Raw genomic sequence first — 22,864 nt, 5'->3', positions numbered from 1 at the left:
GCAAGAACCTGTGGCCTACTCTAGAGTATGTACTCCAGTGGACTCCGCGGCCGTGGCATAAAGTCTGCCTACATAGACCTAGAGTACCATCTGGCGGCGCATACATACTGTAACACACTGCCGCCGGCCTTTTATATCTACATACAAAGTCTACACAAGTATCCTACATTGACTTCTGTAGTCGGTCTCGTTGAACATGGAGAGGCCAGTCAGCAGCAGTATACTGTGTCCTTTACATAGCCTATTTATGGCAGGAGTTGGGGAGCACATGGTGATGATTTTGAGGGTTCGAACCTACGTGGTCTAGGTATGCGGCATGCACCCAATACCTGGAGTATGCGTCTGCTCACGGACGGCGCATCACATTATGGGGGGTATTGGGGTACAGTCAGTCAGTCAGTCAGTCTTTTGATATCCGCAGATGACGTTGCCCGTTGCGGGAGCAACGATATGATAATGATGGCCATCTCTTCAGATCAGCCAGCTTGCTCTCCGCTGCTGCGATCATACGCTACCAAACATTGTTGATGACTCAAGTCAAATGAAGCAAAGCTGGCTCTCAGATAGCAAAGGACACGTCTCCATCTCTGCAAAAAGAGTCGTTCTTGTTCTGTTTCCCTATTTCCCAGTGGTTCATGTGTCAGGATTAAACCCATAACTAGGCAACCAACAAGAAGGCGTTGTAGACGTTCGGTCGGGTACCGGTACCGCAAAAACGCGGGCCCGAACCAACAAAGAGACCCGCGCACGGTTATTGTTTGCCTGCTATCCTCTAAACCGATTGGAGGTCGGACAAATGATGGCTCGCCAGCCATTGGTCCATGCCGGAAACCCATGTCTGTTGTCTGGTTTGTCGGTTATGTAAGTTGGTATTATTTTTACTGAATAAGGACGTCACGTGAGAGAACCTGAGTGCTGGAGCCAGAGCACCTGCTCTAGGTAAAAGAGGTACCTACATCTATAGATAGCTAGGCACAGGCACGCACGGCGCATGTCGTGAGGCTTGTAAATGACAGCGACTTTCGCTAAAGGGCCGCCGCCCCAAGGAGTTGTTTCTGGAGACGGGAGAAGGCAAAGATAGGAGTCGAAAATGTCGGACCAGTTAGTTTAGTCAGTGTCCTGTCTGTTCGCAGCCATTTGAAACGGCTGCTAATATCCCAGACGGCAGCCAATGGCCAGTGCACACAGGAATGTATGGAAACGGATGGATAATAATCTCCATCATGTACAGGCAGGTCTCACAGTCACCTGATTTGTAAAGCATGCACCACACGCAAACCCATGGGATGGGGCTCAGCCTTGTTTAAGATGTCGAGAGAAGAGCGTCACTCATGGCAATATCAGTCATCCAACCAGAGTCGTACACAGGCTGGCCCTAAAGATGTCCAAGGTTCTCTACAGAAAGACAGAAAGCCAGCTGGGGGGAGAGGGGGGTTTGCGTAACTGGATGACAGATCTTGGAACTGTTGGTTTGTTTATTTGAGTCTGGCCAATGATAGTAAGTTACAGCTCAAACCCATACCCGCGAAGCAGCGCTTCTCCCTGCTGCTTCGTATGTAGATGTTTGCCTCTCTTGGCGGCGGTAGCTTTGAAGCTCTAACCAACCTGGCAGTGCTGCCACCGTTCAGCTCATCTTGAATCGAAAGCGAACCGGTAGGGAAAGGGCCATGACTCTTTGAGAGGTGTAGATTTCTGAACTCTATCTGTCTGGAACGCTGGGCTGCTCCAACTAACGGTCTAGTCATGGTTGGAGGTTGGGGTTTGGTCACTGGCATGGCAAATGACGGTGTAGGTACAAAGTTTATCAACCATGGAGAACGGGAAGAGCCAACCGAAATACTCATAAAAGATAACATTGCCGAAATTCAAAGAGGGGTTCTTTTACCGGGTAAGTGGAGTTATTAATTGCGCAATCGGTGGAGTATTAACTAACAGACGCAAGGCGAGTTGAAGAAAAGTCTCACTTCGGTTGCTAAAATTAATACGTTAATCGAATAGAATTAATTGCATTCGGCGTGAATCATTGGCTCATAGACAACTAGAGGTAAAGAGGTCGAAAAAGTCTCACTAGTACTCCGGTTGCGAAAACCAATAAGTTAATCGAATATAACTAATCGCGCTCGTCGTAAAGCATGCATATACTAACAGATCTTTAGCAGAGGCAAGAGAACTGAAAGGATCGAAAAGGTCCAAATCGTTATCACACCGGTTACCAATTTAATAAGTTAATCAAATAGAATCAACTGCATTCACAGCTAGTTCGGGATGAAGTGTTAGCCAACAGATTGAAAGACAAATGGGGTTGAAGGGGGCTAGGTCTGGATCGTTATCACTCCGGTTGCCAAAGTTAATCGAAGAATCGATACCGGCCACTGATTTCAGGGAAGAAAGAACCATACTTTTGGGCACATGTGCTGTCTTGTTTCTACGGGTCTCTAAGTAAGGATTCCCTTGCGCGTTGACATTCCCTCGATCATTTCTCGGTCTCAGCTGATCAAGGGTATCTAGCACTGAATCTGGTGATATATACAGAGATATCTCTATTGAAGACACGACGAATATTTAGTGCCTGTCTGACAACCTCTAAGCCTCACAAGAGAGGGCTTGAGCTTCACGAACGGGTAGGGACTTGATCATTTGCACAGACAAAAACTCACTATGTCTTGTTGATTACACGAGGACAAGTTTTTATCTAGGTTTAGTTGTCCAGTTCGCGCCGGTGGAATCCACTAGCTCTTCCCGAGTGATATCTCATGAAAACGCGGCCTCACTAGAGTCGAGTGGCCCGCGCCACCCCCGGAGGAGAATTGATAATCCTCCGATCGGGACTTTTCATTCTAACGCGTATTACATCTTCGTACCCGCATCCACAAGCAAACAATTGTTACCGGGAACCCTCGCTCGCTCGCTCGCCCTCCTTCATTCCTTTTTCGCTTCGCGCTCCAGATTGCTCGAAATTTTTTCTTCTGCCTTGCCTTGCGTTACCTTACCTCACACGCACACCACACTGACTGACACTGACCGCCCTGGTTGCCTTGAACTAGCTTCTACTGCCTGCGGTGGTAGCTACAAAGATATGATATTGGAATTCTAACCGACAAAAGCTGTTGAAGGTTCGACGTTCCGACCCACCCCAACATGTTAACGTTACCGTGGAATCATACGTCCTTCCTTACCTTACCTTACTTGTCTTTAGTCAATGGGGTTTCTATTTTGCAAGATGGAGCTGCTCGATCGGCTGCATCGATCGATTGGTCGGGTTACTTTCGTTGAGTAACAACAGGGTTGGCCGGGGGCCTACCGGTCAATAGATCAGTAGATGGGCGAACGTTGACTAGAGTAATAGCGATGTCTACAAACTCAATACCGGTACATAACTCGAGTAGGTAGGCATCTCTAGAACACCACTTTGGGTGGCAACGAACAAAACATGGTCATTCTCGGTAGCTCATCATGCCCACTTAGTAAGCCACCCCTCCCCTCCACCCTCCAAAAGAAAAATCCAATTTGGTAACGTCTCCTGAAACTAGTCAAATCCGTCGAATGACCCATTGTGTTATCCGCCGTCTGACAATTTTGAGGCTCAACCCCATGTCAAAGAATATTTATTTTTGTGTTTTGCATGGGAAGAGTGGGAGGGGAGGGGGGCGCGTCAGGATGCAAGACCTCCCGAAATTTGGGGAGGGATGCATGAGGGGTGGCAGAGCAGGCCTGTGCGATGCTGGCTGGGGTCGATGGAATTAGCTGAGTATGGTATGAGACGGACCAAGTCGATCCCAAATTATCGATCATCGTGGGAGAAACAAGATATGAGTGGGGGGTGCGCTTCGAACTCTTTGCGCGCGACATGAAGTTTGCGATCGTGAAAAAGATCAAGTAGCCTAATTTTGGCGGCGGTGGTTGTGGTTATGGGCTTCAGTTGCGGTTTTAGACGCCGGGGGTTGAGGCTTTCTAGCTACCTCTTCTATTCTAGCTGGGAGGGACCAGTCATGACTGGAGGGGTATGTAGGGTGATCGTGGACTCAAGGTATGTAATATTTGTTTACTCCTCCCTACTTTACTGGTGACTGAACTAGTCATTTGGGGTGGGATCATGGAGTGTCGCGACGTTTTTGCTTCTGATTAAGTGGACTGCTGGCAATGATCTGGAAATTTGAGCCCCAGGGGGGCTTCCTTGGCTATTGCAGTTGAGGATTTTCATATCTTCAGCCGCTTCGCAGTTCACGCGCATCCCGGTCAATACATCATGTTAAATCACTCGATGCCGATTATGCGAGTGATATCTGATGATCATAACTAAGAGATAGAATAGGCGGAACGCTTCTCTACATGAGTACTCAGGGTGCAAATAATGTGTTTTGCCTTTATAACAGTGACTGTTATTGCGATAGGAATTATAACACCTTGATAGCCCTAAAATCTCGAGCGCGAGGCGGCTATCTACAATGTAGGCGGCAACCACTAGGAGATTTACCAACGGAAATATTATCATCCAGTGGATACATGTGTTTACCGGTCCTAGATTTAGTACTGGCTGCTCATTGGTCCACTAACTCACAGGTACCTGAAACAAAAAGAGTTTTGACAGCTTACTGGCAACCGTCACTTGATCGGAGATCTTGAATTCGCATTCCGCATGGCGCGCATCATGCACCGAGAGATCTGGTCAAGTTATAATGTACAGTTTCCGGTAGAATTATTGCGAAAGTCAGAGCTAAAAGAGTGGATTTTGTTGGCCAGTGCTCGTAGCAAAAATCTTTTAAGGGCCAATAGGACTATCGGGTCACGGAGAACCCACTTTCGCAATAATTCTACCGGAATCTGTATCTATCAGAGCAACGGGTCGCTCGTGTTGGTCTCCTGTGCGCACAAGGCCGCCGTGACGTGCCAGTTACAGCTCCGTTGCAACGATCAGGGCCGCCGATGAGCCCGGTGCGCACACACATCATACGTTCCCGGGCAGTATCTACGAGCGCCCTCGCCATCGCCGGCCCCTGGGGCGCGCATCAATGGCGTTTCGGTGCCTTAAAAATCGTAGTTACACCATCATTGTGGCTGTGGCGGTTTGGCGGTCATTGCGTCTTGTGGCGATGTCGATCTTGAATAGTATGAGGCCGGGTTTCCGGAATTCCACCAGTTATATTGGCCCGATTTGAGGCCCGACCGGATCTGGATGGCCGGTGGGCGCTGCCTGGGCGATAATGGGGTTTCGCCGGTGGGACGGAGGGCGGCCGCATGCGGTTTTGGCTTTGGGACCCGGGGGGCGCGGCTGCGGCTGGTCAATGACCAAGTTGTGAGATATTGCATCAAGTTGCGGGGTTGGACAGGCGAGCCGCTGAAAGTCAAATAAACCCGACACCGCGCGGGATTCATGGAAGACCAACGCTTGGCTTTGACTGATAATTATGCCATTTCTAAAAGTTTTTGTGTTCTCGAGAGCCATTACGGCGGGGTTAAGTTTGGACTAGGCGCAAAGTGCTGGTTATCTATCAGAGTTTTCAGAATTGCCGCACAACTGCTATATAACGCAGCGGAAACTCATCTTTTCCTGGGGCTGGTTAATTTGTGGGGCCTTGAGATTTTATTGACGCGACAGTGATACTGGGAGATTGGTGCAATTTTATTGGACAGCAAGCAAAGGCAAAACGCGCCAATCAAAAATTTACTCCTCATTTGATACTAGCTGTTCGTCCAGAGGGCTTTGGGGGCTCGTGGATATGGATAATATCCACGGAAATAAGGTCGTGGCGACATCATGCAACTATAAATATATATTCTCTAGTAAACACGCTAGAGTGGTATCAAGGGTCCAAGGCGGGGTAAAAAAGAGCTGGCTAATTAGCTGCCAGAGCTGGTATTGCCTAGGATACAGTCGTCTCAGTGCCGGGTCAGTATCTACAGTATCCGGTAGAATTATTGCGAAAGTCAGAACTAAAAGGGTGAGTTTCTTGGCTCGTGCTCACTGCAAAAATTCCTTTGAGGGCCAATGGGACTATCGGGTCACGGAAAACCCACTTTCGCATTAATTCTACCACAATCTGTAGCACTGATGGCGTGCCAACGATAAGTTTCCTGCCTGGCAGCCAGCTGGTGGCGTTCATCTCATCTTTAGACTGCCTACTCGTAACTAGTCACTTTGGCCGTTGCCTCACAGCCTTGTGTAGCTATGTGACGCGAAAATTCAATATATTCCGAGTTGGAAGAGTTGGGCTTTTACATCGTGCTCTCTATTGATCATGGTCGATGGAAACCGGCCATAGGAGATCTGGACAGCTGTAATTTTTTGATATGTTCCATGTGGCGCCTTAGGGTGGGCCACATAGATCGGGTTGTCTTTGCTGCCTCGCCTCACCGTTGCCTAGGGCTAGAGTTGGATGCCTCAAGTTTTTTTTGATGTTCCTCGAGGTTTTGGATACGGTTATGACGCTCTATGGGCATGACATTTGGGTGTTAACATCTAATTGGATTCTGCTTTCCTCCGGTGGGGCAAGATGGACAAGATCTGACTATGAGGTGGGGGTGCGGTAGGGGTGAGGATAAGTGGGGGTGAGGATAAGTGAAAGCCAGAGATTCTGGCCCTCTTTTATACGGACACCTAGATTAACTCTAGGCCACCATGGATAGATGCATCATCGGAATACTCATATATATGTCTACTAAAAAAGTTCTGCACCCGATGTCTGGCTTTCGTTTGGACTTCGGGGAAAGGCGTTAGGCCGTTCAGTGGGGTGCTGTTGCCGGGTAGATTAATTGTAACATGTTAGTTCCGCCCACGGAAGTACTTCCAGTGAGTTGAAGTGGCGGTGAAGGAAGTTACAACATCGCCAGTAGATTTGTAGTATTAACAGTGAACTCATATGATGGAATCCGAAGAGTTCCTACTTTTTTTTGATCCCTCTCGTGAGAGCACATTCCTACCACTTTTCCACCGTTCTCGCCGGAAAAAATGCAGTGTATTATCTCTTGCAGCCGGCCCATTAGGGATAATAAAAGAGAGGTACAACAAAAGAAAGATCACCTACGAACAGTTCAACTTTTCCATCCACGATCACGATGACAATTGGTGCCTTGAATTCCTGCGATTCAATAAAACACAAATTATAATCCTTGCAGAAATACTAGAGATTGAGTCACGTTTCCGGTACCGTTATAAGGCTTCTGCGACCACAGCTCTCTCCATAGTATTATTCCGACTTTCTTGGCCCAGCCGATACAAAGAATTCCTGATATATTTTGGCCATGCATTTGGGTGGTGTTCAACAGTGATCAACGATGTATGTGTCTTTCTACATACAAGATTTAAGGATCATCTCTTCTGGGATTCTGCACGCCTTACACAAGAGGTTCTCACAACCTATTGTACTGCGATCTATCACCATGGTGAACCCTCTGGCTGTATTTGGGGTTTTATTGATGGAACTCATCGACCCATTTGCAGGCCAAGCTCTCAAACGGCAGATCAACGCCTTTTATACAGTGGGTATAAAAAGATTCACACTATGGTCTGGCAGGCTGTAATTACACCAGATGGATTGATTAGCAGCCTTTCTGGCCCTTGGGAGGGGAAAAGAGGGGATTGGGGTGTGTTACGACTTTCAGGCTTGCAAGATAAGATTAAATCTTATTGTTATGATAGTGATGGGGACCGTGTATATATTTATGGTGATGCTGCATATTATCTAGAAGATGGAATAATTGGAGCATACCGGGCAGGTAGAAACAGACCTTTGACTGACAGGGAGATTGAGTTTAATACAAGAATGGCTGCTATGCGGGTATCTTCAGAGTGGGGATTTGGAAAAATTGCGAATATGTGGTCCTTCTGTGGCTACAAGAATGAGATGAAGATTGGCCTGTCTCCTGTTGGTTCATATTACTTTTGCGCTGTTTTATTTACCAATTGTCATACATGCTTTAATGGTTCAGTTACGGGAAATGTATTTAGATGTCTACCGCCAACAATTTGGGAGTACTTTGGACGGGAACAATAGAATTTCTAACCAATTACATATAAGAAATCAAGCATCACTTGCCCTCCTCAAATTATCCCGAAGGAATTGCATCATCTCCCCTTGGTTTTTCCTTGCCTCCTCCCGCATATCCAAAATCTCACTCTTGAAATGAGATCGTAAATCTGCAACTTCAGCCCTGATAGCAGCCTGTTCCGACCCACTACTACCACTCCTACTCTCTAGAAGAAGCCGGAAATTACTGTTAAAATTTTCCATTTTTTCCTTTTCTATGTCCTTAATAGAATCAAGAAGCTCCCGGTCACCTTCTTGATTCATGGCGATGATGTTATCAACCACTTTGGCATTCCCTTTAGGAAGAATCTCACGCACAGCCTGTCGTTTATTGGCCTTCTCTGGTTCTTCCATATCAGTTGGGGCACCTCTTTTTTTCCCGAAAACATTACACATATCCTCCCGGACATTGTTGACAATTTCCCTTTCCCGACAACTTTCATCTTCAGATTTCTTTTTCCGGCTTTTTTCTATCTCCAATGAGTCCTTCAACTCAATCCAGACATCCAGAGCTTGATCCTTATCGGTCTCAGACCTCGCCACCCCGCTCTTCCCTTTGTCCTGCTTGACCCGCTCCCTCCTGTCCTTCTCATAGTTCTTCATCATGCCCTGAACTACTAGATCGATACCAGTAGTCTCACAGAATATAGCTCGCATGTTGCTCCAGTATTCCTCCCTAGGACCCCTCACATACTCCTCAAAGTGCTTTACACAGGTACGGACCAATAGAGCCTGGTCCTCGGGATCCTTCAGATAAACTCTCTTTTTTCTTTTTGAACCAGTATCTAACTCCTCCTGCCCCATATCAAGCAGCTCTATAGGTGCGGCTGCTGCGGCTTGAGTGCCCGCGGCTGTGTCTATCGGCGGCGCAGTTGCGGCTTGAACGGCGGCTTGAATGCTCGCGGCTGGTGCTGTTGTGGAGAGTGACTGATATGCGGCTGTATCTCTCGGCAGCGGCGTTGCGGCTGGGGATAGTGCAGCTGTATATCTCGGCGCATGAGTGTAGTTGGGGAGAGCTGCAGCGTATTGTGCAGCATGTATCATTTGAGCTACCTCTTCCTCATCTAGTTCAAGGTTGAAGCTATCATCTAGCTTTATTTTATTAGAATTAATATCAAATTAGGTAGAAGATGTACTCACAGGGAACATAAATGGATGTGACATCTTGGTTGATGGTGATTGATAATAGGTTGTGAGCGTCGAGGAGATCAACCTGAGGTTTGGTTGTGAACATGTTGAAAATGCGCCAAAAGTGATGTAACCTCCGGAGATTGACTAGCCCCAAGGCTAAGGTGAAAGCCAGCCTAACGGCTGGATCACTGTAATCCAGAGACCCTCCCCGACTTTCACCCTCAATCACTCCATTCCCAAGCGGTGCCGACCCAGTCCGCATCCAGTCCGAACCAATCCCAATCGTCCTGAAAGCCAGACTTCGGGTGCAGAACTTTTTTACTTGCTTTGATACTCTCGAATAAGTCTCACTCACCGTGAAGACTCCGGGCCCTGTCAGAGTCTTTTCGTGAAAGGCATTCCATTTATTCCAGAAGAAAGAAGGATCGGACTTAAGGTCACCTCACTGCCGGCGCGTGCGGGGCGAGAGGTGCATAGTGTATCGTGGTACATACAGATTGTGGTAGAATTAATGCGAAAGTGGGTTTTCCGTGACCCGATAGTCCCATTGGCCCTCAAGGAATTTTTGCAGTGAGCACGGGCCAAGAAACCCACCCTTTTAGTTCTGACTTTCGCAATAATTCTACCGGATACTGTACATAAAAACGAGATCATGCAGTGATTCTACTTGAGGTCCAAGAGATGACATCGTTCCTCACTGGGGCGATATGTATGTCCCGTGTATGCGTCACGTCAATCTAGGTCTTTTGTCCTACACTCCTTGTGATTATCTCGCCACACCGATCACAGTGAAGGTGTCGCTCACGAGGACGCAAACTGTTTGGTTTGACTGTCGGTGTAAACAGACGTGCTGCATATGGCCACTAGGTTTTGGAATAATGGTTTTCGATAGATCGACAATACCAACAAAAGGCAATACCGATGATATCTACTCGCGCGGCCGGTTTGAAGCCGCTCAAAGAACTGTGATGAGTGATCTGGCAGCCAATAAGAGCTCACGTTTTTGCAGTGCTCAGATCAATTACCTTTTTTGTCTGAGCGGCTTCAATCCGGCAGCGCGAGTAGGCCGCGCCATAATTATACTTAGGGGCACATGATACACGAGTCACAATAGAAAGAACACGAGTAGAAATAGCAGGTATCAAGAGATACTGTAACTTAAGCATGGGACCAACTAGTACTATCACTCCATAAACCGGCCCGGGTATCATTGACATCTAAATCGGTTTTGAAGGCAACGAGTGATCATTCATGATTACACCAACAATCTCTCGATTCCCCAGGCGGCCTTGAATTCACTGATATCTGGAGATATTGGGCTCACTGCCGGTATTTTCCTCTTGATATCGGGTTGGATTTGTGGTAACCGCGCACACGACCGGCGGGCCCTCTCTACCGCGGCCAGGTATCAAATTTGAAAACGCATGCGACCGATGCTCGCGCTGCCGGTAATCGCTCTTTATACTCTACAGATGGGTTCTTGACACTCTGATTCTAGTCGGGTCGTGCGGCGGGGTCGGCGGGACTGATTTGCGTCCTGGGGCTCGGTCGGGTGATATATGGGTTTTGGCTCGTTGGCGAAAGCTGTTGACTAATTCTACTTTTGGTCTTGAAAAAGCCGTAAATAGATCTAAACTATAAGAGGTCTTCTTCCCCACCTACTATACTTTGGAGATTCGAGTTACTCCACCTTGATGCGGGAGCGCGGGGGAGGAGGGCGCGGGGGGTTTCACAACGCAGGCGCCCTCCCGCACCCTCCCGCACCCTCCCGCACCCTCCCGCACTCTATCAAGGTCTACATCATCGTCTTATAATAGCACTCTACACTGAGTATATTATCTCAAGTACCCCCGCCCTATTTAAAATATCCTAACGTTTATGTCATACCTAACTCCCGGCCGGGTCTTCACACGCGTATCCGCCATGACCCTATTTCGTGACCCGGCGAGAGCGGGAGGGTTCAGAACCAGTGTATAGACCATTAAGAAGAGTTACCGGTAGGGCGGATCCGCGCCGCACGCGTTTCTTGGGTGGTGGTGTTGGGTTGTGCGGTGGTGCGGCGTCAATGATTGGATTGCGGCTAGTGCTTGGAGTGCTGATTTGGGGTGTTTGGGCGGTGGATTGATTTCAACTGCTAACTTGTGGTAAAGAGATAGTCACTCAGTGATGTTCTTTAGATTGCAGCAATTTTATGGTATGTCCCGAAGCCTATGCGTGGTTGATCGGAGTTTCAGGCGTCTATTCCACATCATGAGTCCATTTTGCGACCCGGTGAAGATTAAAAAGTCTAGATATCTTATTCGGGCTATAATCAGGAGTTACCGGCAAGCCGAGTCTGAGCCGCATGATGTTTTGGTTTTGCGGTCTGGGGGAGGTACGGTGTCGTGTAATGCCAATGATCATATTGCACCTATATACATTCCTCAGACGATCCAGTGAGTCAGCGTCTCCAGTTCATTCCTAACGCAAGGTTCCATAATGACGCTGTTGAGATTAAGGCTGAACTTCAGGGTGCTCTTTCATGGTAACATGAAATCTATCACCGGGCCTGACTAGAGTTTCAGATGCATACTCCTTTTACTGGGTTTATTTTACGACCCGGTTTGAGCCAGAGGGCCGAGACTACTTCATTGAGCTGTGGAGAAGGATTAGCGGTAGAGAGGATCGCGCTCGAATACAGTTTGGTTGTGGTTGGCGTTTGGTGTTCGGTACTTGCGCGTTGTGATATGGGTAGCCAATTGAATTACATATGCTGTCGAATCATTGACCCAAACACCTCCATTACTAATGGGGATCGTCTGATTTCATCTTGGGAGTATTCGATTCTAGATTTGAGTCTTCATAGCGGTTTCAGATGCATATCGATCATGAGCTTGTTTTGAGACCTATATAGTGGTCATCTAAATCAAGGGTCCAGCGGGTGTTGTCGAGAGAGAGCTGCTATCAGCTGCAGGATACATAGTTCTAATGGAGCGTGGTGGGGCAGGGATTGACTCGGAATACATTCGAGCTCGAGATGCATGCGGCTGGGAAAAAACTAGGACTTGGATCCCGAGATGGTCTCAGTCGATCTGTGGATCGGGCTAGATCAGTATGTTCGGAAACAACAGAAGAGTCTCAAGCAAGGAGAGACAATAGTATTGTTCTAACAGGTACAGGAATGAAAGAAGACATTGCGTAAAGAAGAAAGAAAGAAAAACTACAACAGTGGAGGGCGAGCATCTTATGTAAGTCCCAAAGAAATTCCGACGACTAATCTGTACCACTTGAACCAAAGAAACCAAAAGAATAAAACAGAAACCAAATCTGAAACCCGAAACTGTAACGGAGCCATTTCAACTGTCTGGTGTATGAGTACACACAGGGCCCAGTTACATGCTGAGAGTTATTGTTAGAAGCCAGTTGCATGGTGATATGCAAGTACCGGCAGTGTGGTTAGCTATCAGCTGTTAGAGTAACTACATTCCGGGCACTAGGAAGGGAATCTATTCATAGGAGCAATGACTGACGAGTCTATGTCTCACCAGTGACTAGAAGGCCGGCCAGAGTGAAGCTCTGATTGCCCAGTGATCCTTCATATTCTCTGAGCATTGCAAGTCCGCCGAAAGGGCAGGGACTATGCTAGGGAAGTCTACAATAAGCGAAAGCTCTACAGCAATGATTAAGCTTACACCTGAGCGGTAGCTCATTCATGCAGGCCCCGGTTGTATGACAACCAAGGCTGGATTTATTAAAAAAGCTTTGACTAAGGGTGGTTGCCTTGGGTATCGGAAACACCTGCTGACGCTTAGAGAAAAGCGGTGTAACGGAGCCATTTCAACTGTCTGGTGTATGAGTACACGCAGGGCCCGGTTACATGCTGAGAGTTATTGTTAGAAGCCAGTTGCACGGTGATATGCAAGTACCGGCAGTGTGGTTAGCTACCAGCTGTTAGAGTAACTACATTCCGGGCGCTAGGGAGGGGATCTATTCATGGGAGCAATGACTGACGAGTCTATGCCTCGCCAGTGTCTAGAAGACCGGCCAGAGTGAAGCTCTGATTGTCCGGTGATCCACTGTATCCTCTGAGCATTGTAAGTCCACCGAAGGGCAGGGACTATGCTAGGGAAGTCTACAATAAGCGAAAGCTCTACAGCAATGATTAAGCTTACACCTGAGCGGCAGCTCATTCATGCAGGTCCTCGGTTGTGTGGCAACCAAGGCTGCAGGTGTTATAAAGGCTTTTGACTAAGGGTGGTTGCCTTGGGTATCGGAAACACCTGCTGACGCTTAGAGAAAAGCGGGGTAGCGGTGGTATTGTTTCCGGTACTGAGGGAAGGCCCACCGGAACTTAGTAAGGAGTTAGGAGCAGAGAATAGAGGCCTTCGGAGTATAAGTACTCAGGTTCATTCTTGCCCTTCAGTCCTGTTCTCTCCAGTCTTCATCAGAAGAAAAACCAAGTTCTTATCGGTAGCAGAGCCCTTAAAGATTATTGAGTTCTAGCGATAGTATCTTTGAATAATCTGCAACCTGATTGTCTATCTTGCACGGCCGTCTCTATTCTATCCAATTCTATTTCTCTTAGAAAGGACCCCCGTTACAAGCGGGGTAGCGGTGGTATTGTTTCTGGCACCGAAGAAAGGCTTCCCCGGAATTTAGTAAGGAGGAAGGAGCAGAGAATAGAAGCCTTCAGAGTATAAGTACTCAGGTTCATTCCCGCCCTTCAGTCCTGTTCTCCTGAGTCTTCATCAAAAAGAAAAACCAAGTTCTTATCGGTAGCAGAGCCCTTAAAGATTATTGAGTTCTAGTGATAGTATCTTTGAATAATCTGCAACTTGATTGTCTATCATGCACGGCCATCTCTATTCTATCTTATTCTATTTTCTCTTAGAAGAGACCCCCGTTACAAAAATTTCAGCACCTGATTTAGGCTGATTGATGGTCAATTACACCGAGTGCCGATCCAACTGGTCAATATTATCAGAAGATGCAACGAAACCTAGTTTTTTTTACAAAAGAATACAGATTAATAATTTGCAGTTTACATATCCAGTAATACCAAGAATCATTGAAAGTTGTGACTGACGAGTATATATGACAATTTTGCATGCTTCCACAGTTATTTTAGCCTCTATTCATAAGTATTCATTTCAAACATCAAAAAAAAAAAAAGTTCCTTTTTCCTAATACTGAGATCGGATTGCGGGAGTCATATACCCGCCCTACCAAATCTCAGTATCAGGTATGGTGACTGGGGGAATATATATATATATATATATATCCCATAAATTCACATGATTTCCCGCCAATTTCAGTACTATGCAATTAGTCTTTGATTACATCACCCAACTCGGAGAGAAATGACAGCACTCTTTAAATTGATAACTACTGGCAAGGTCAAGGACTGGATACTACACTATCATTTCTCCTGGCGATCCGTGCACTAGTTTTTTTTTTTTTTTTTTTTTTTTTTTTTTGCAAACTGGGTTCTGTAATCACTGGCCCTATAGCAGTGTACTAGTAGTGATAGTGGCGGTCTGGCATTGCACCCGGGCTCCGTGATCATTGGACCCTCACTCGCGTCGCCATGATCATTGGCCCCTTACAAATAAACCGTAGCTCCCTACCCCCCCCAAACCAAACAGTGCACAGCCGCTCATGCTGGCGCCGATATAGCGACTTTACAGCTTAGTTAATTGATCTTTTGGGTCGAAAGGTAGGCGGTGTGTGTGTCCGGTCCCAACCGGCGATACCTACGTAGTTGATGTTGGGGAGGCCGGGGTCATTGTAGAGAATTACTACCACTACGAATGTCATAGGTTGGTAGGGTTATTTCAGTATGAGCTATCAAGTAAACTTTTCATTGCTACGGGCGAGTGGGAGTCCGCCGTGAGCATGAGAAAGAAATCTACGGTGGGCAAAAAACACTCTAGATATATGATGGGCAAAAAAAAAAAAAACACTAGATATATGATGGGCGAATACAGCAGCTAAATCAACAAATCACAACCCGCACAAACCCAAGAAACCCAATCCCAGGTTTTTTTTTTTTTATTTTCACTGCTAGCTACCTATCTAAGCCGAAGACACAAGATAAGAAACGATACACGATTTCCGGATATCCCCCTCTAAATCTACACCATCGCGCCCCTCCCCCCGACCGTCCCCAGACTCCTCTTCTGCGTCTCACTCAGCACCACCTCCGGCAGCACCCTCTCCCCCTTTCCAGTCGGCGCCGGCAAGAATCCCAGCGCAACAAGATACGCCAAATAAACGCCCATCAACTCCACACTCACGCCCGCACCCCCACTCCTATCCTCCCCCGTCCACGCCGCATCCTCCCTCAGCGCGCTCACCGCATTCGCATCGTCCAGCTCCGGCGCCTTCGTCGTATTCGGCAGATTATCCAACACGAAATGCAGCAGCGGGAACAGCGCATTATCCGCGCTCCCGCCCACGACCCACGCCTCGAGCGCCACGCGCCAGGGGACATAGTCGACCGTGGCCACATCGTACCCGTAGGTGGCGAGCGTGCCCAGGAACTCGTTGAAGCGCAGTCGCGGGTGGGACGTCACGTGCGCGACGGGGAGCGGGGTGGCGGGAGGGTGGAAGGCGCAGGCGGTGACGACGCGCGCGACGTGGTCGACGGGCACCATGTTGACGGTGTTGTGGATGTTGGGCATTTGGCCCAGTTGCGCGCAGCCTTTGAGCATGCGGATGAGGAAGTCGTCGGTGTTGGTTACTGTGGGCCCCGGGGGGGGGGGGGGGGTTAGTTAGATAATCGGTAATCAACTAATCGATCATTGACGGGCGAGTGATAGTCTATGACCAACGGAAAGAGAAAGGGAACACGAACCTCCCGTCTTCGAATCGCCAACCACATACCCAGGCCTGACCACACACCCACTAAGCCCCCTCCTGCCGGCCTCGCGAACGAGATATTCACCCGCCCACTTACTCTGCCCATAGCCCGTCCCCAGATCGCCCGCCGAGCCCTCAAGATCATCGCTCTCCGGCACGCCCGACCCACCCTTCTCCATGATCGCGTCCGAGAGGAGCACATAATGGTCGCTATCCAGCACCGACGTCGACGACACAAACGCAAAGCTCTTCGGCCTGCCCGCCGCGCAGAGCAGCAGCGCGTCGACGGTGCCCGTGACGTTCGCCGGGCGCAGCTTGGAGTATGGGTAGACCCAGTGGACCTATAACCGCTGTTAGCAAGAGTAGAGCCAAAAGGCAATAGAAGGAAGAGGGGGGGGGGAGGGATGTACTTGGGCGCCGTTATGGATCACCACATCCACCTCGTCCACCAGCGTCTTCCACTCGCCCTCTGAGACGCCGAGTTTCTCGCTCCCGAGCTCGCCCGTCACGCACTCGATGCGCGGCACCCAGGCCTCGTCCCACACGCCGTACGCCTGCGAGCTGGACCGGACACGCTCCAGCGCCTTCTCCTTGTCGCCCGCGCGCACGTGTAGGAAGACCTTCTTAACCCCCGGATTCCTCCTGCTTAATAGATCCCTCAGCAGGTAAACCCCCAGAAACCCAGTAGCACCAGTCAAGAACACCGTCGCGCCCGGCTGCGGCTTCCCCAGCGTCTCAAACCTCTCCGGCAGGCCCTTCGCCAGCTCCCTCGCATCCCTCGCATAATCCTTCTCCTTCTTCTCCTTGCCCTCCTCCTCCTCCTCCTCGCCCTCCTCGCCGCCCCCGGCCAGCTGCTGAATCGCCAGCTCCCCATGCCCCTTCAGCCGCTCAATCTCGCCCGCCAGCGCCCCCAGCGTCGGATACCGAAACACCGCGCCCAGCCCCACCTCCGTGACAAACCTCTTGCGCACCTCAAAGATCATCCTCGTCGCCAGGATCGAGTGGCCGCCCACATCAAAGAAGTTCGACGCCGCGCCAATGGCCTCCGCCGAGTGCGGCAGCAGCCCCTGCCAGATGCCGCGCAGCCCCCGCTGCGTCTCCGTCAGCGCCGCCTCCGCCGCCGCCTCCGCGCCGCCGCCGCCCTGCTGCTGCTGCGCCGCCGCCGCCGCCAGCTGCGCCGTGTCCGGGAAGGGCAGCGCCGGCTTGTCGATCTTGCCGTTCGGGTTGAGCGGCAGCCTACTCAGTGGCACCACGACGCTGGGCACGGCGTACGCGGGCAGGCGCGCCTTGAGGTGTGTCTTGATGTCGCGGATGAGCTTGCGGTATTTGCGCAGCCCCCTGACGATCTCGTCGTCGCCGTCGCCGTCGCCGCTGTCTTCGGCGGCGGACAGGAGTGTGGCGAGAGTGTCGGACTGCAGCGGCACGATGTACGAGACGAGCGTGGGCTCTTCGTCCTTGTCGCGGCGGACGAGCGTGACGTTTTCGCGCACGAGCGGGTGCTGGCTGAGGTGGGTGTCGATCTCGCCGAGCTCGATGCGGAAGCCGCGGATCTTGACCTGGTCGTCGGCGCGGCCGGAGCACTCCACGTTGCCGTCCGGCAGATACCTCCCCAGGTCGCCGGTCCGATACATCCTGTCTCTCGGGCCCTGGTAGAACTCTCGCCACCTCTCCCCGCCGTCCTCGGCGGCCTGCGCGGCCCAGTAGTGGTCGTCGTCGGGCAGGTACCAGTTGCGGATGAACTTTGTCGCCGTCATGTCCGGCAGCTTGAGGTATCCCTCGGCGAGCCCTCCGGCGCGGACATAGATCTCGCCGATCTCGCCGACGCCGCAGATCTGCGTGCGGTCGTGGCGGTTGACGACGAGCAGCTGCACGTCGAGCATGCCCGTGCCCGCGGGGACCACGTCCTTCTGGCTGTGCGAGAAGGTGGCGTCGGCGGTGAGCGACGGCACCTCGAAGTAGGACACCGCGCGCTGCGTCTCGGTCGTGCCGTACATGTTGACCACGGCCACGTTGCGGGCGAGGGATTGCAGCCGCAGGCAGTCGCGCTTGGTGAGCACGTCGCCGACGAAGAAGGCGTGGTGCAGCGAGGGGATGGCGCGCGTGGCCTGCGCGGAGAGGAGCTGCCCCATGGCCGGTGTGAGGTGTGTGATGGTGGCGCCGTGGTCCGCCATCCATTCGGCGAGGCGGCCGGGCGTGCCGATGTCGTCGGCGGTGGGGACGAGGAGGCGCGCGCCGAGGAAGAGCGGCGTGAAGATGTCGCGCTGGATGGGGTCGTGGGCGATGCCGGAGAGCATGGTGAAGCGGTCGTTCTCGGAGAGCCCGAACGTCTCGGCCATCCAGGGGAAGTAGTAGGTGAGTGAGAAGTGGCGCCCTCGAACACCCTTGGGGATGCCCTCAGACCCGGAGGTGAATGACAGAGTCGGTGTAGAGTCGGGGCCCACGATAACGCCGGTGCCCTTCTCCTTGAGCGCAACCTGCTCGGCCAGGACGTCCTTCCCGCCGACCTCCCCTCCAACCAGCGTGCCATCATCTTGAATCGCCAGGGCCGGGACCTCCGTCAGGATATCCAGCTCGTTCGAAAGATAGTCGCGGACAAGAGCGCTCAGCGTCCCCGCCTTCTTGATAACCACCAACGCGCGCGGCTGCGCAACCTGCAGATATATGTTCTGCCTCGCGGGCGGATACGCCGGATCAATGACCGAGAACGTCGCGCCGGCCTTGAGCACGCCCATGACGGCCACCACCAGGTCCACGCCGCGGTGCGCATACACCATGACCACGTCCCCGCGCTTCACACCGCTGGCCACAAAGTGGTGGGCCAGGATGTTGGACGCCTCGTCGATGTGCCTGTACGTGAAGACCCTCGTCTTGCTCCCGGCGTCATAGATGCCCCCCGTCTCGACGACGCACTCGCGCTCGGGGTGCTTCCTGGCGTTCGCGCTGAAGATGTCGTGGATGGCGCCGCGGAAGGCGCCCCAGTGCAGGTCCTTGCGCGGGTCGGGGAGGATCTTGGCCTGCTCGGGCGTCTGCAGGGGGATGGAGGACACGGCGATCTCGGGGTTCTTGGCGCCGACTTGCACGATCTGCAGGAGCTGCGCGAGGAGGAAGGAGATGCGCTTGGTGGAGAACATGAGCTGGTTGTAGTGGGCGCTGAGGGCGATTTCGGGCACCTGCGGGACGGAGCGGAGGGAGGCGGAGGAGGCGGCGGCGGCGGCAGCGGGCGCGGAGAGCTCGACGAAGATGGACAGGTCGGTGGTGCTGGCGTGGGTGGAGAGGAACTGCTGGCTGGGGGCGTCGGGGGCGTGGTAGAGCGAGAGGTGGAAGAGGCAGGGCGGGGTGGAGGACTTTGTTGCCTGTTGGATGTGGGCCGTGAGGGCGGAGAAGGGGACGGAGTCGGCGGCGCCTTGCATCTCGAGCTATCACACAATCATCACACCAATCAGCAAATGCTATAAACCCCCCTCAAGACCCAGCGTAGACAGCCACAAACCTTCTTCACCTCGGCCAACAACCCCACAAACGTCGTCGCGGGCGTCACCGCCACCCGCAGCACAAACGGCTCCTTGCTCTCGGCCGTCGTGCCCAGCGCAATGTCCTCATCGCCCGTCAGCCGCGCCGCCAGCACCGCAAACGCCGCCAGCAGCACCGTGAACGGCGGCACGGGGTTGCTCCCGTCCAGGATGCCCAGCTGCAGCAGCGCGAGCCGCACGCCCTCGGGCACCGCCACGGAGTGCACGGCCTCGACGATGCGCGGCGGGTCCGGGCGGACATAGTCCGTTGGCAGCGACGGCGTGGTGAGCGAGCGCAGGCGCTCTTCCCAGCGGGCGAGACGCGCGGGGAGAGAGTCCGGGGTGGTCATGGTTGTCTGTCTCTCTGTACAATTGGGGGGGGGTACGATTTCTTTTCTTCAATGGTTCGCAGGAATTGGGGGAATAATTGGGGGAATAATTGGGGGGATAATTGGGGGGGGAATTGAGGTGGGTGTGGATTGCGGGGAAAGGTGTTTTATGTTGCGGTTGATCAGAGCTCTGACTCCTCTCCTCTCCTCTCTCGGTTTTTTTCTTTGGCGCAACCGCACGCCAAGCCAATTCCTTCCCCTCCCCCGCCATGACGCAGGGCAAGGCCGGGTAAACGTTTATCGAACTATCATCCTAGCGCTCGACGTCACCTCCGGAGATGCAGCTGATTCCTCTGATTTCCCACCGCAACCAACCACGAATGGACTCCCCCGACTCCCCCGACTCCCCCGACTCCCCCGACTCCCCCGACTCCCCCGACCCCTTCGCCCCCGGCTTCGGCACCTTCCAGGGCATCCCCCACCGCACGCTGCCGGACGACTGCATGGAGTACGCCCTCTTCGTGCCCGCCATCGCCGACGCTGCTGCCGCGAAGAAGCGGCTCGAAGCTGTGAAGGTGCTCGCAGAAGAGCTCGCGGCTAAATGGTCAGAGGGCTACATCTGGCAGCGCGAGGCGTTCGGGCTCGAGCTGAAGGAGAGGGCCGGGACGTGGTGCCTGCAGGGGCGCACGGAGTATGGGGATGCCGTGGGCGACGAGTGGTTTGTGGTGTGGATGCTGCGGGAGATGAGTGGGCGGTTTGCGGATCTGTGGATACGGTAATGACATTCTACACCAGTATTATTCACAGCCTTTTTGGGGGAGAGAGATCGTAGCTGGAGTACGGGCTCTAATGTAATCTACTTTCCAGAGTCTACGACACCGACGGCGAATTCCTGCTCATCGAGGCGGCCAACGCCCTCCCCAAATGGCTCAACCCCGAGATCGCCGACCACCGCGTCTGGATCAACTCCACGCACCTCCACATAATCCCCCTCACCGCCGTACCTCCCCCTCCCCCCACCACCCCCACCACCACCCCGCGCACAGCGCCCATCTCCCGCCCCCTCCCCCTCGCCGACGCCCTCTCCACCCTCCACCACTACACCACCACCACCCCGCCCCCCCCAACACTAACGCGCATCCGCCTCGTCGAAGAGGAATCCTTCTACCGCACCACGCGCTACCCCGCCGCCGCCGCGCGCAACGCCCACCACGCGCTCACAACCCTCCCCCGCCCCCTCGCGGCCCTCCTGCACGCGCACCCGGCCGCCGTCGCCGCCGCCGTCGAGGCCTTCTACCTCCGCGACCCCATCAGCCTCAAGGCCCTCTCCACCATGCACCACTTCCGCCCGGGCGCCGACGACGTCACCGTCTCCACGCAGTTCACGAAAACGCTCTACGCGCAGCTCAAAGGGCAGGAGTTCCAGCCGCCGCCCAGCGCCGGCTTCGCAGCGCGCCCCGGCGACAGCGCAGCGGATGTGGGGATGAAGCTGGCCTGCGGCTTCGAGATGCTCCTGCACGACGCGTCCGCGCCACAGCTCTCCTCGCCGTCGCGGCAGCGCACCGTGGCCACCGTCCGTTCGCATCTAGCTGCGGGGGCGGCGCTACCAACCGACGCCGAGATCGCCGCATGGCCGAAGCCAGTGGACGACGAGGCGTGGCTGGACGTCGATTACGCGCAGTTCGAGCAGACGCTGCAGGGGCGGCCGGGGCACAAGGGGACGCAGAACGAATCCGGGTGGGGGGACAAGGGGGCGGAGGAGAACCTGCGGCGGATGGTGGAGCGGTTCGAAGCGTTCTTGAATGATGATGAGGCCGGGGTTGAGGGCGCGGAGGTGGGGGATGATATGGATGTTGATGATGAGCTGAATTCGGGGGATGATGATGATGATGAGGATGAGGAGGAGGAGGGGGAGGAGGATAGAGAGGTGTCGTTTGATGAGCGGGAGTTTGAGAGGATGATGAGGGAGATGATGGGCATGCCGGTGTCGACGCTGGAGGGCGAGGAGGAGGGGGCGGATGAGGAGGCGGAGATTAGGAAGGTCATGAGGCAGGTTGAGGCGGAGCTGCGGGAGGCGGGGGCGCTGGAGACGGCGCTGCCAAAGCGGCGGATTAAAGAGGTTGGCGACAGTGGTGACGAGGATGAGGAAGAGGGAGAGGTGGATATCGATTATACCCTGGCCGCCAACATGCTGGAGAGCTTCAAGGGCCAAGGCGGGCTGGCGGGCCCCGGCGGAAATCTGCTGGCGCGGATGGGCATGAGCTTACCGCGGGACGAGGGGGGCGACCAGGAGAAAGGAAAGGGGGGAAATAGGGAGATTGGCGGCGAGAGAATGAAGTAGTACGTAGGGGGAAGAAAAAAAAGACCGATTCACTGGTAGTAATGAAGGGAAAGAAATACTTATGAGAAGGGAGCTAGGAGATATTTGACAGCACAGATTCTCTTGTAGACGCTTTTGCGTCGCAGCCGTTTGAAACCCGTGCGCGCTTGCAATGGTTTGGTGGAGGCGTGGTGGCGTGGGATAATGCTGCGTGCTAGCTATGCATATCGAGGTTTATTAAAAAACACTCAATAACCTTTTCTGTATAAAGGGGCCATATAATGAAGACCCTTTCTATTACAAAACGCGCGTTGAGCTTTTTTTTTTTTTTTTTTTTTTTGTGAGTAATGATACCGGCCAGTAACATCAACATTCAACGAGCAAATTTTTGTTGCCAAGAGGAGTCAGCAGTGTCTGCGCATCATGTACGATCACTCGGCCGCGCTCAAGGGACCGAGTGATGCGTCATGATTGAGAAGCACCAACTGTTGCTTGCGGCATGATGACGCTGAGCTAGAGGTCAATAATAGGCGTTGTCTTTAAAGACACACGAGCGTTATCCCTCGTATTGCGGTAGCACTCAAAGGTGTCCTGCGTCTGTTCCATACCCCTCTGATTATCAGTAAGCTGCATGATCTGCAGTAGACGGTCTAGACGCCACGTGCACTGCACGAATGCCCGAGATCTGAGTACAGCGAAAGCTTGCGATAG

General features: G+C 52.6%; 4 protein-coding genes across 4 annotated transcripts; 2 read left to right on the top strand and 2 right to left on the bottom strand.

Moving 5' to 3' along the window:
* Positions 1–1,090: 1,090 nt before the first annotated feature.
* Positions 1,091–3,277, top strand: H6S33_001658 (uncharacterized protein; the record flags this gene model as incomplete). Its single annotated transcript, XM_044833010.1, has 11 exons — positions 1,091–1,110; positions 1,169–1,235; positions 1,658–1,682; positions 1,742–1,888; positions 1,943–1,957; positions 2,043–2,061; positions 2,157–2,224; positions 2,383–2,439; positions 2,509–2,621; positions 3,105–3,113; positions 3,197–3,277. 11 exons carry the CDS (start codon positions 1,091–1,093, stop codon positions 3,275–3,277), a joined length of 621 nt encoding a protein of 206 aa, XP_044693719.1.
* Positions 3,278–8,018: 4,741 nt separating this feature from the next.
* Positions 8,019–9,258, bottom strand: H6S33_001657 (uncharacterized protein; the record flags this gene model as incomplete). The annotated part of the gene is made up of 2 exons (XM_044833009.1): positions 8,019–9,112; positions 9,165–9,258. The coding sequence occupies 2 exons, from the start codon at positions 9,256–9,258 to the stop codon at positions 8,019–8,021; spliced, it is 1,188 nt and encodes a 395-aa protein (XP_044693718.1).
* Positions 9,259–15,268: 6,010 nt separating this feature from the next.
* H6S33_001656 (uncharacterized protein) lies at positions 15,269–19,854 on the bottom strand (the record flags this gene model as incomplete). The annotated part of the gene is made up of 5 exons (XM_044833008.1): positions 15,269–15,355; positions 15,431–15,876; positions 15,991–16,336; positions 16,406–19,411; positions 19,486–19,854. 5 exons carry the CDS (start codon positions 19,852–19,854, stop codon positions 15,269–15,271), a joined length of 4,254 nt encoding a protein of 1,417 aa, XP_044693717.1.
* Positions 19,855–20,213: 359 nt separating this feature from the next.
* Positions 20,214–22,174, top strand: H6S33_001655 (uncharacterized protein; the record flags this gene model as incomplete). The annotated part of the gene is made up of 2 exons (XM_044833007.1): positions 20,214–20,608; positions 20,701–22,174. The coding sequence occupies 2 exons, from the start codon at positions 20,214–20,216 to the stop codon at positions 22,172–22,174; spliced, it is 1,869 nt and encodes a 622-aa protein (XP_044693716.1).
* Between the last annotated feature and the right edge of the window lie 690 nt (positions 22,175–22,864).

This window comes from Morchella sextelata (assembly GCF_020137385.1).
Source record: "Morchella sextelata strain SCLS chromosome Unknown scls_11, whole genome shotgun sequence".
In the NCBI taxonomy this organism is placed as follows: Eukaryota; Fungi; Ascomycota; class Pezizomycetes; order Pezizales; family Morchellaceae; genus Morchella; species Morchella sextelata.
The sequence above is the reverse complement of the archived record's forward strand: the minus strand, read 5'-3'. Positions and strand labels throughout refer to the sequence as shown.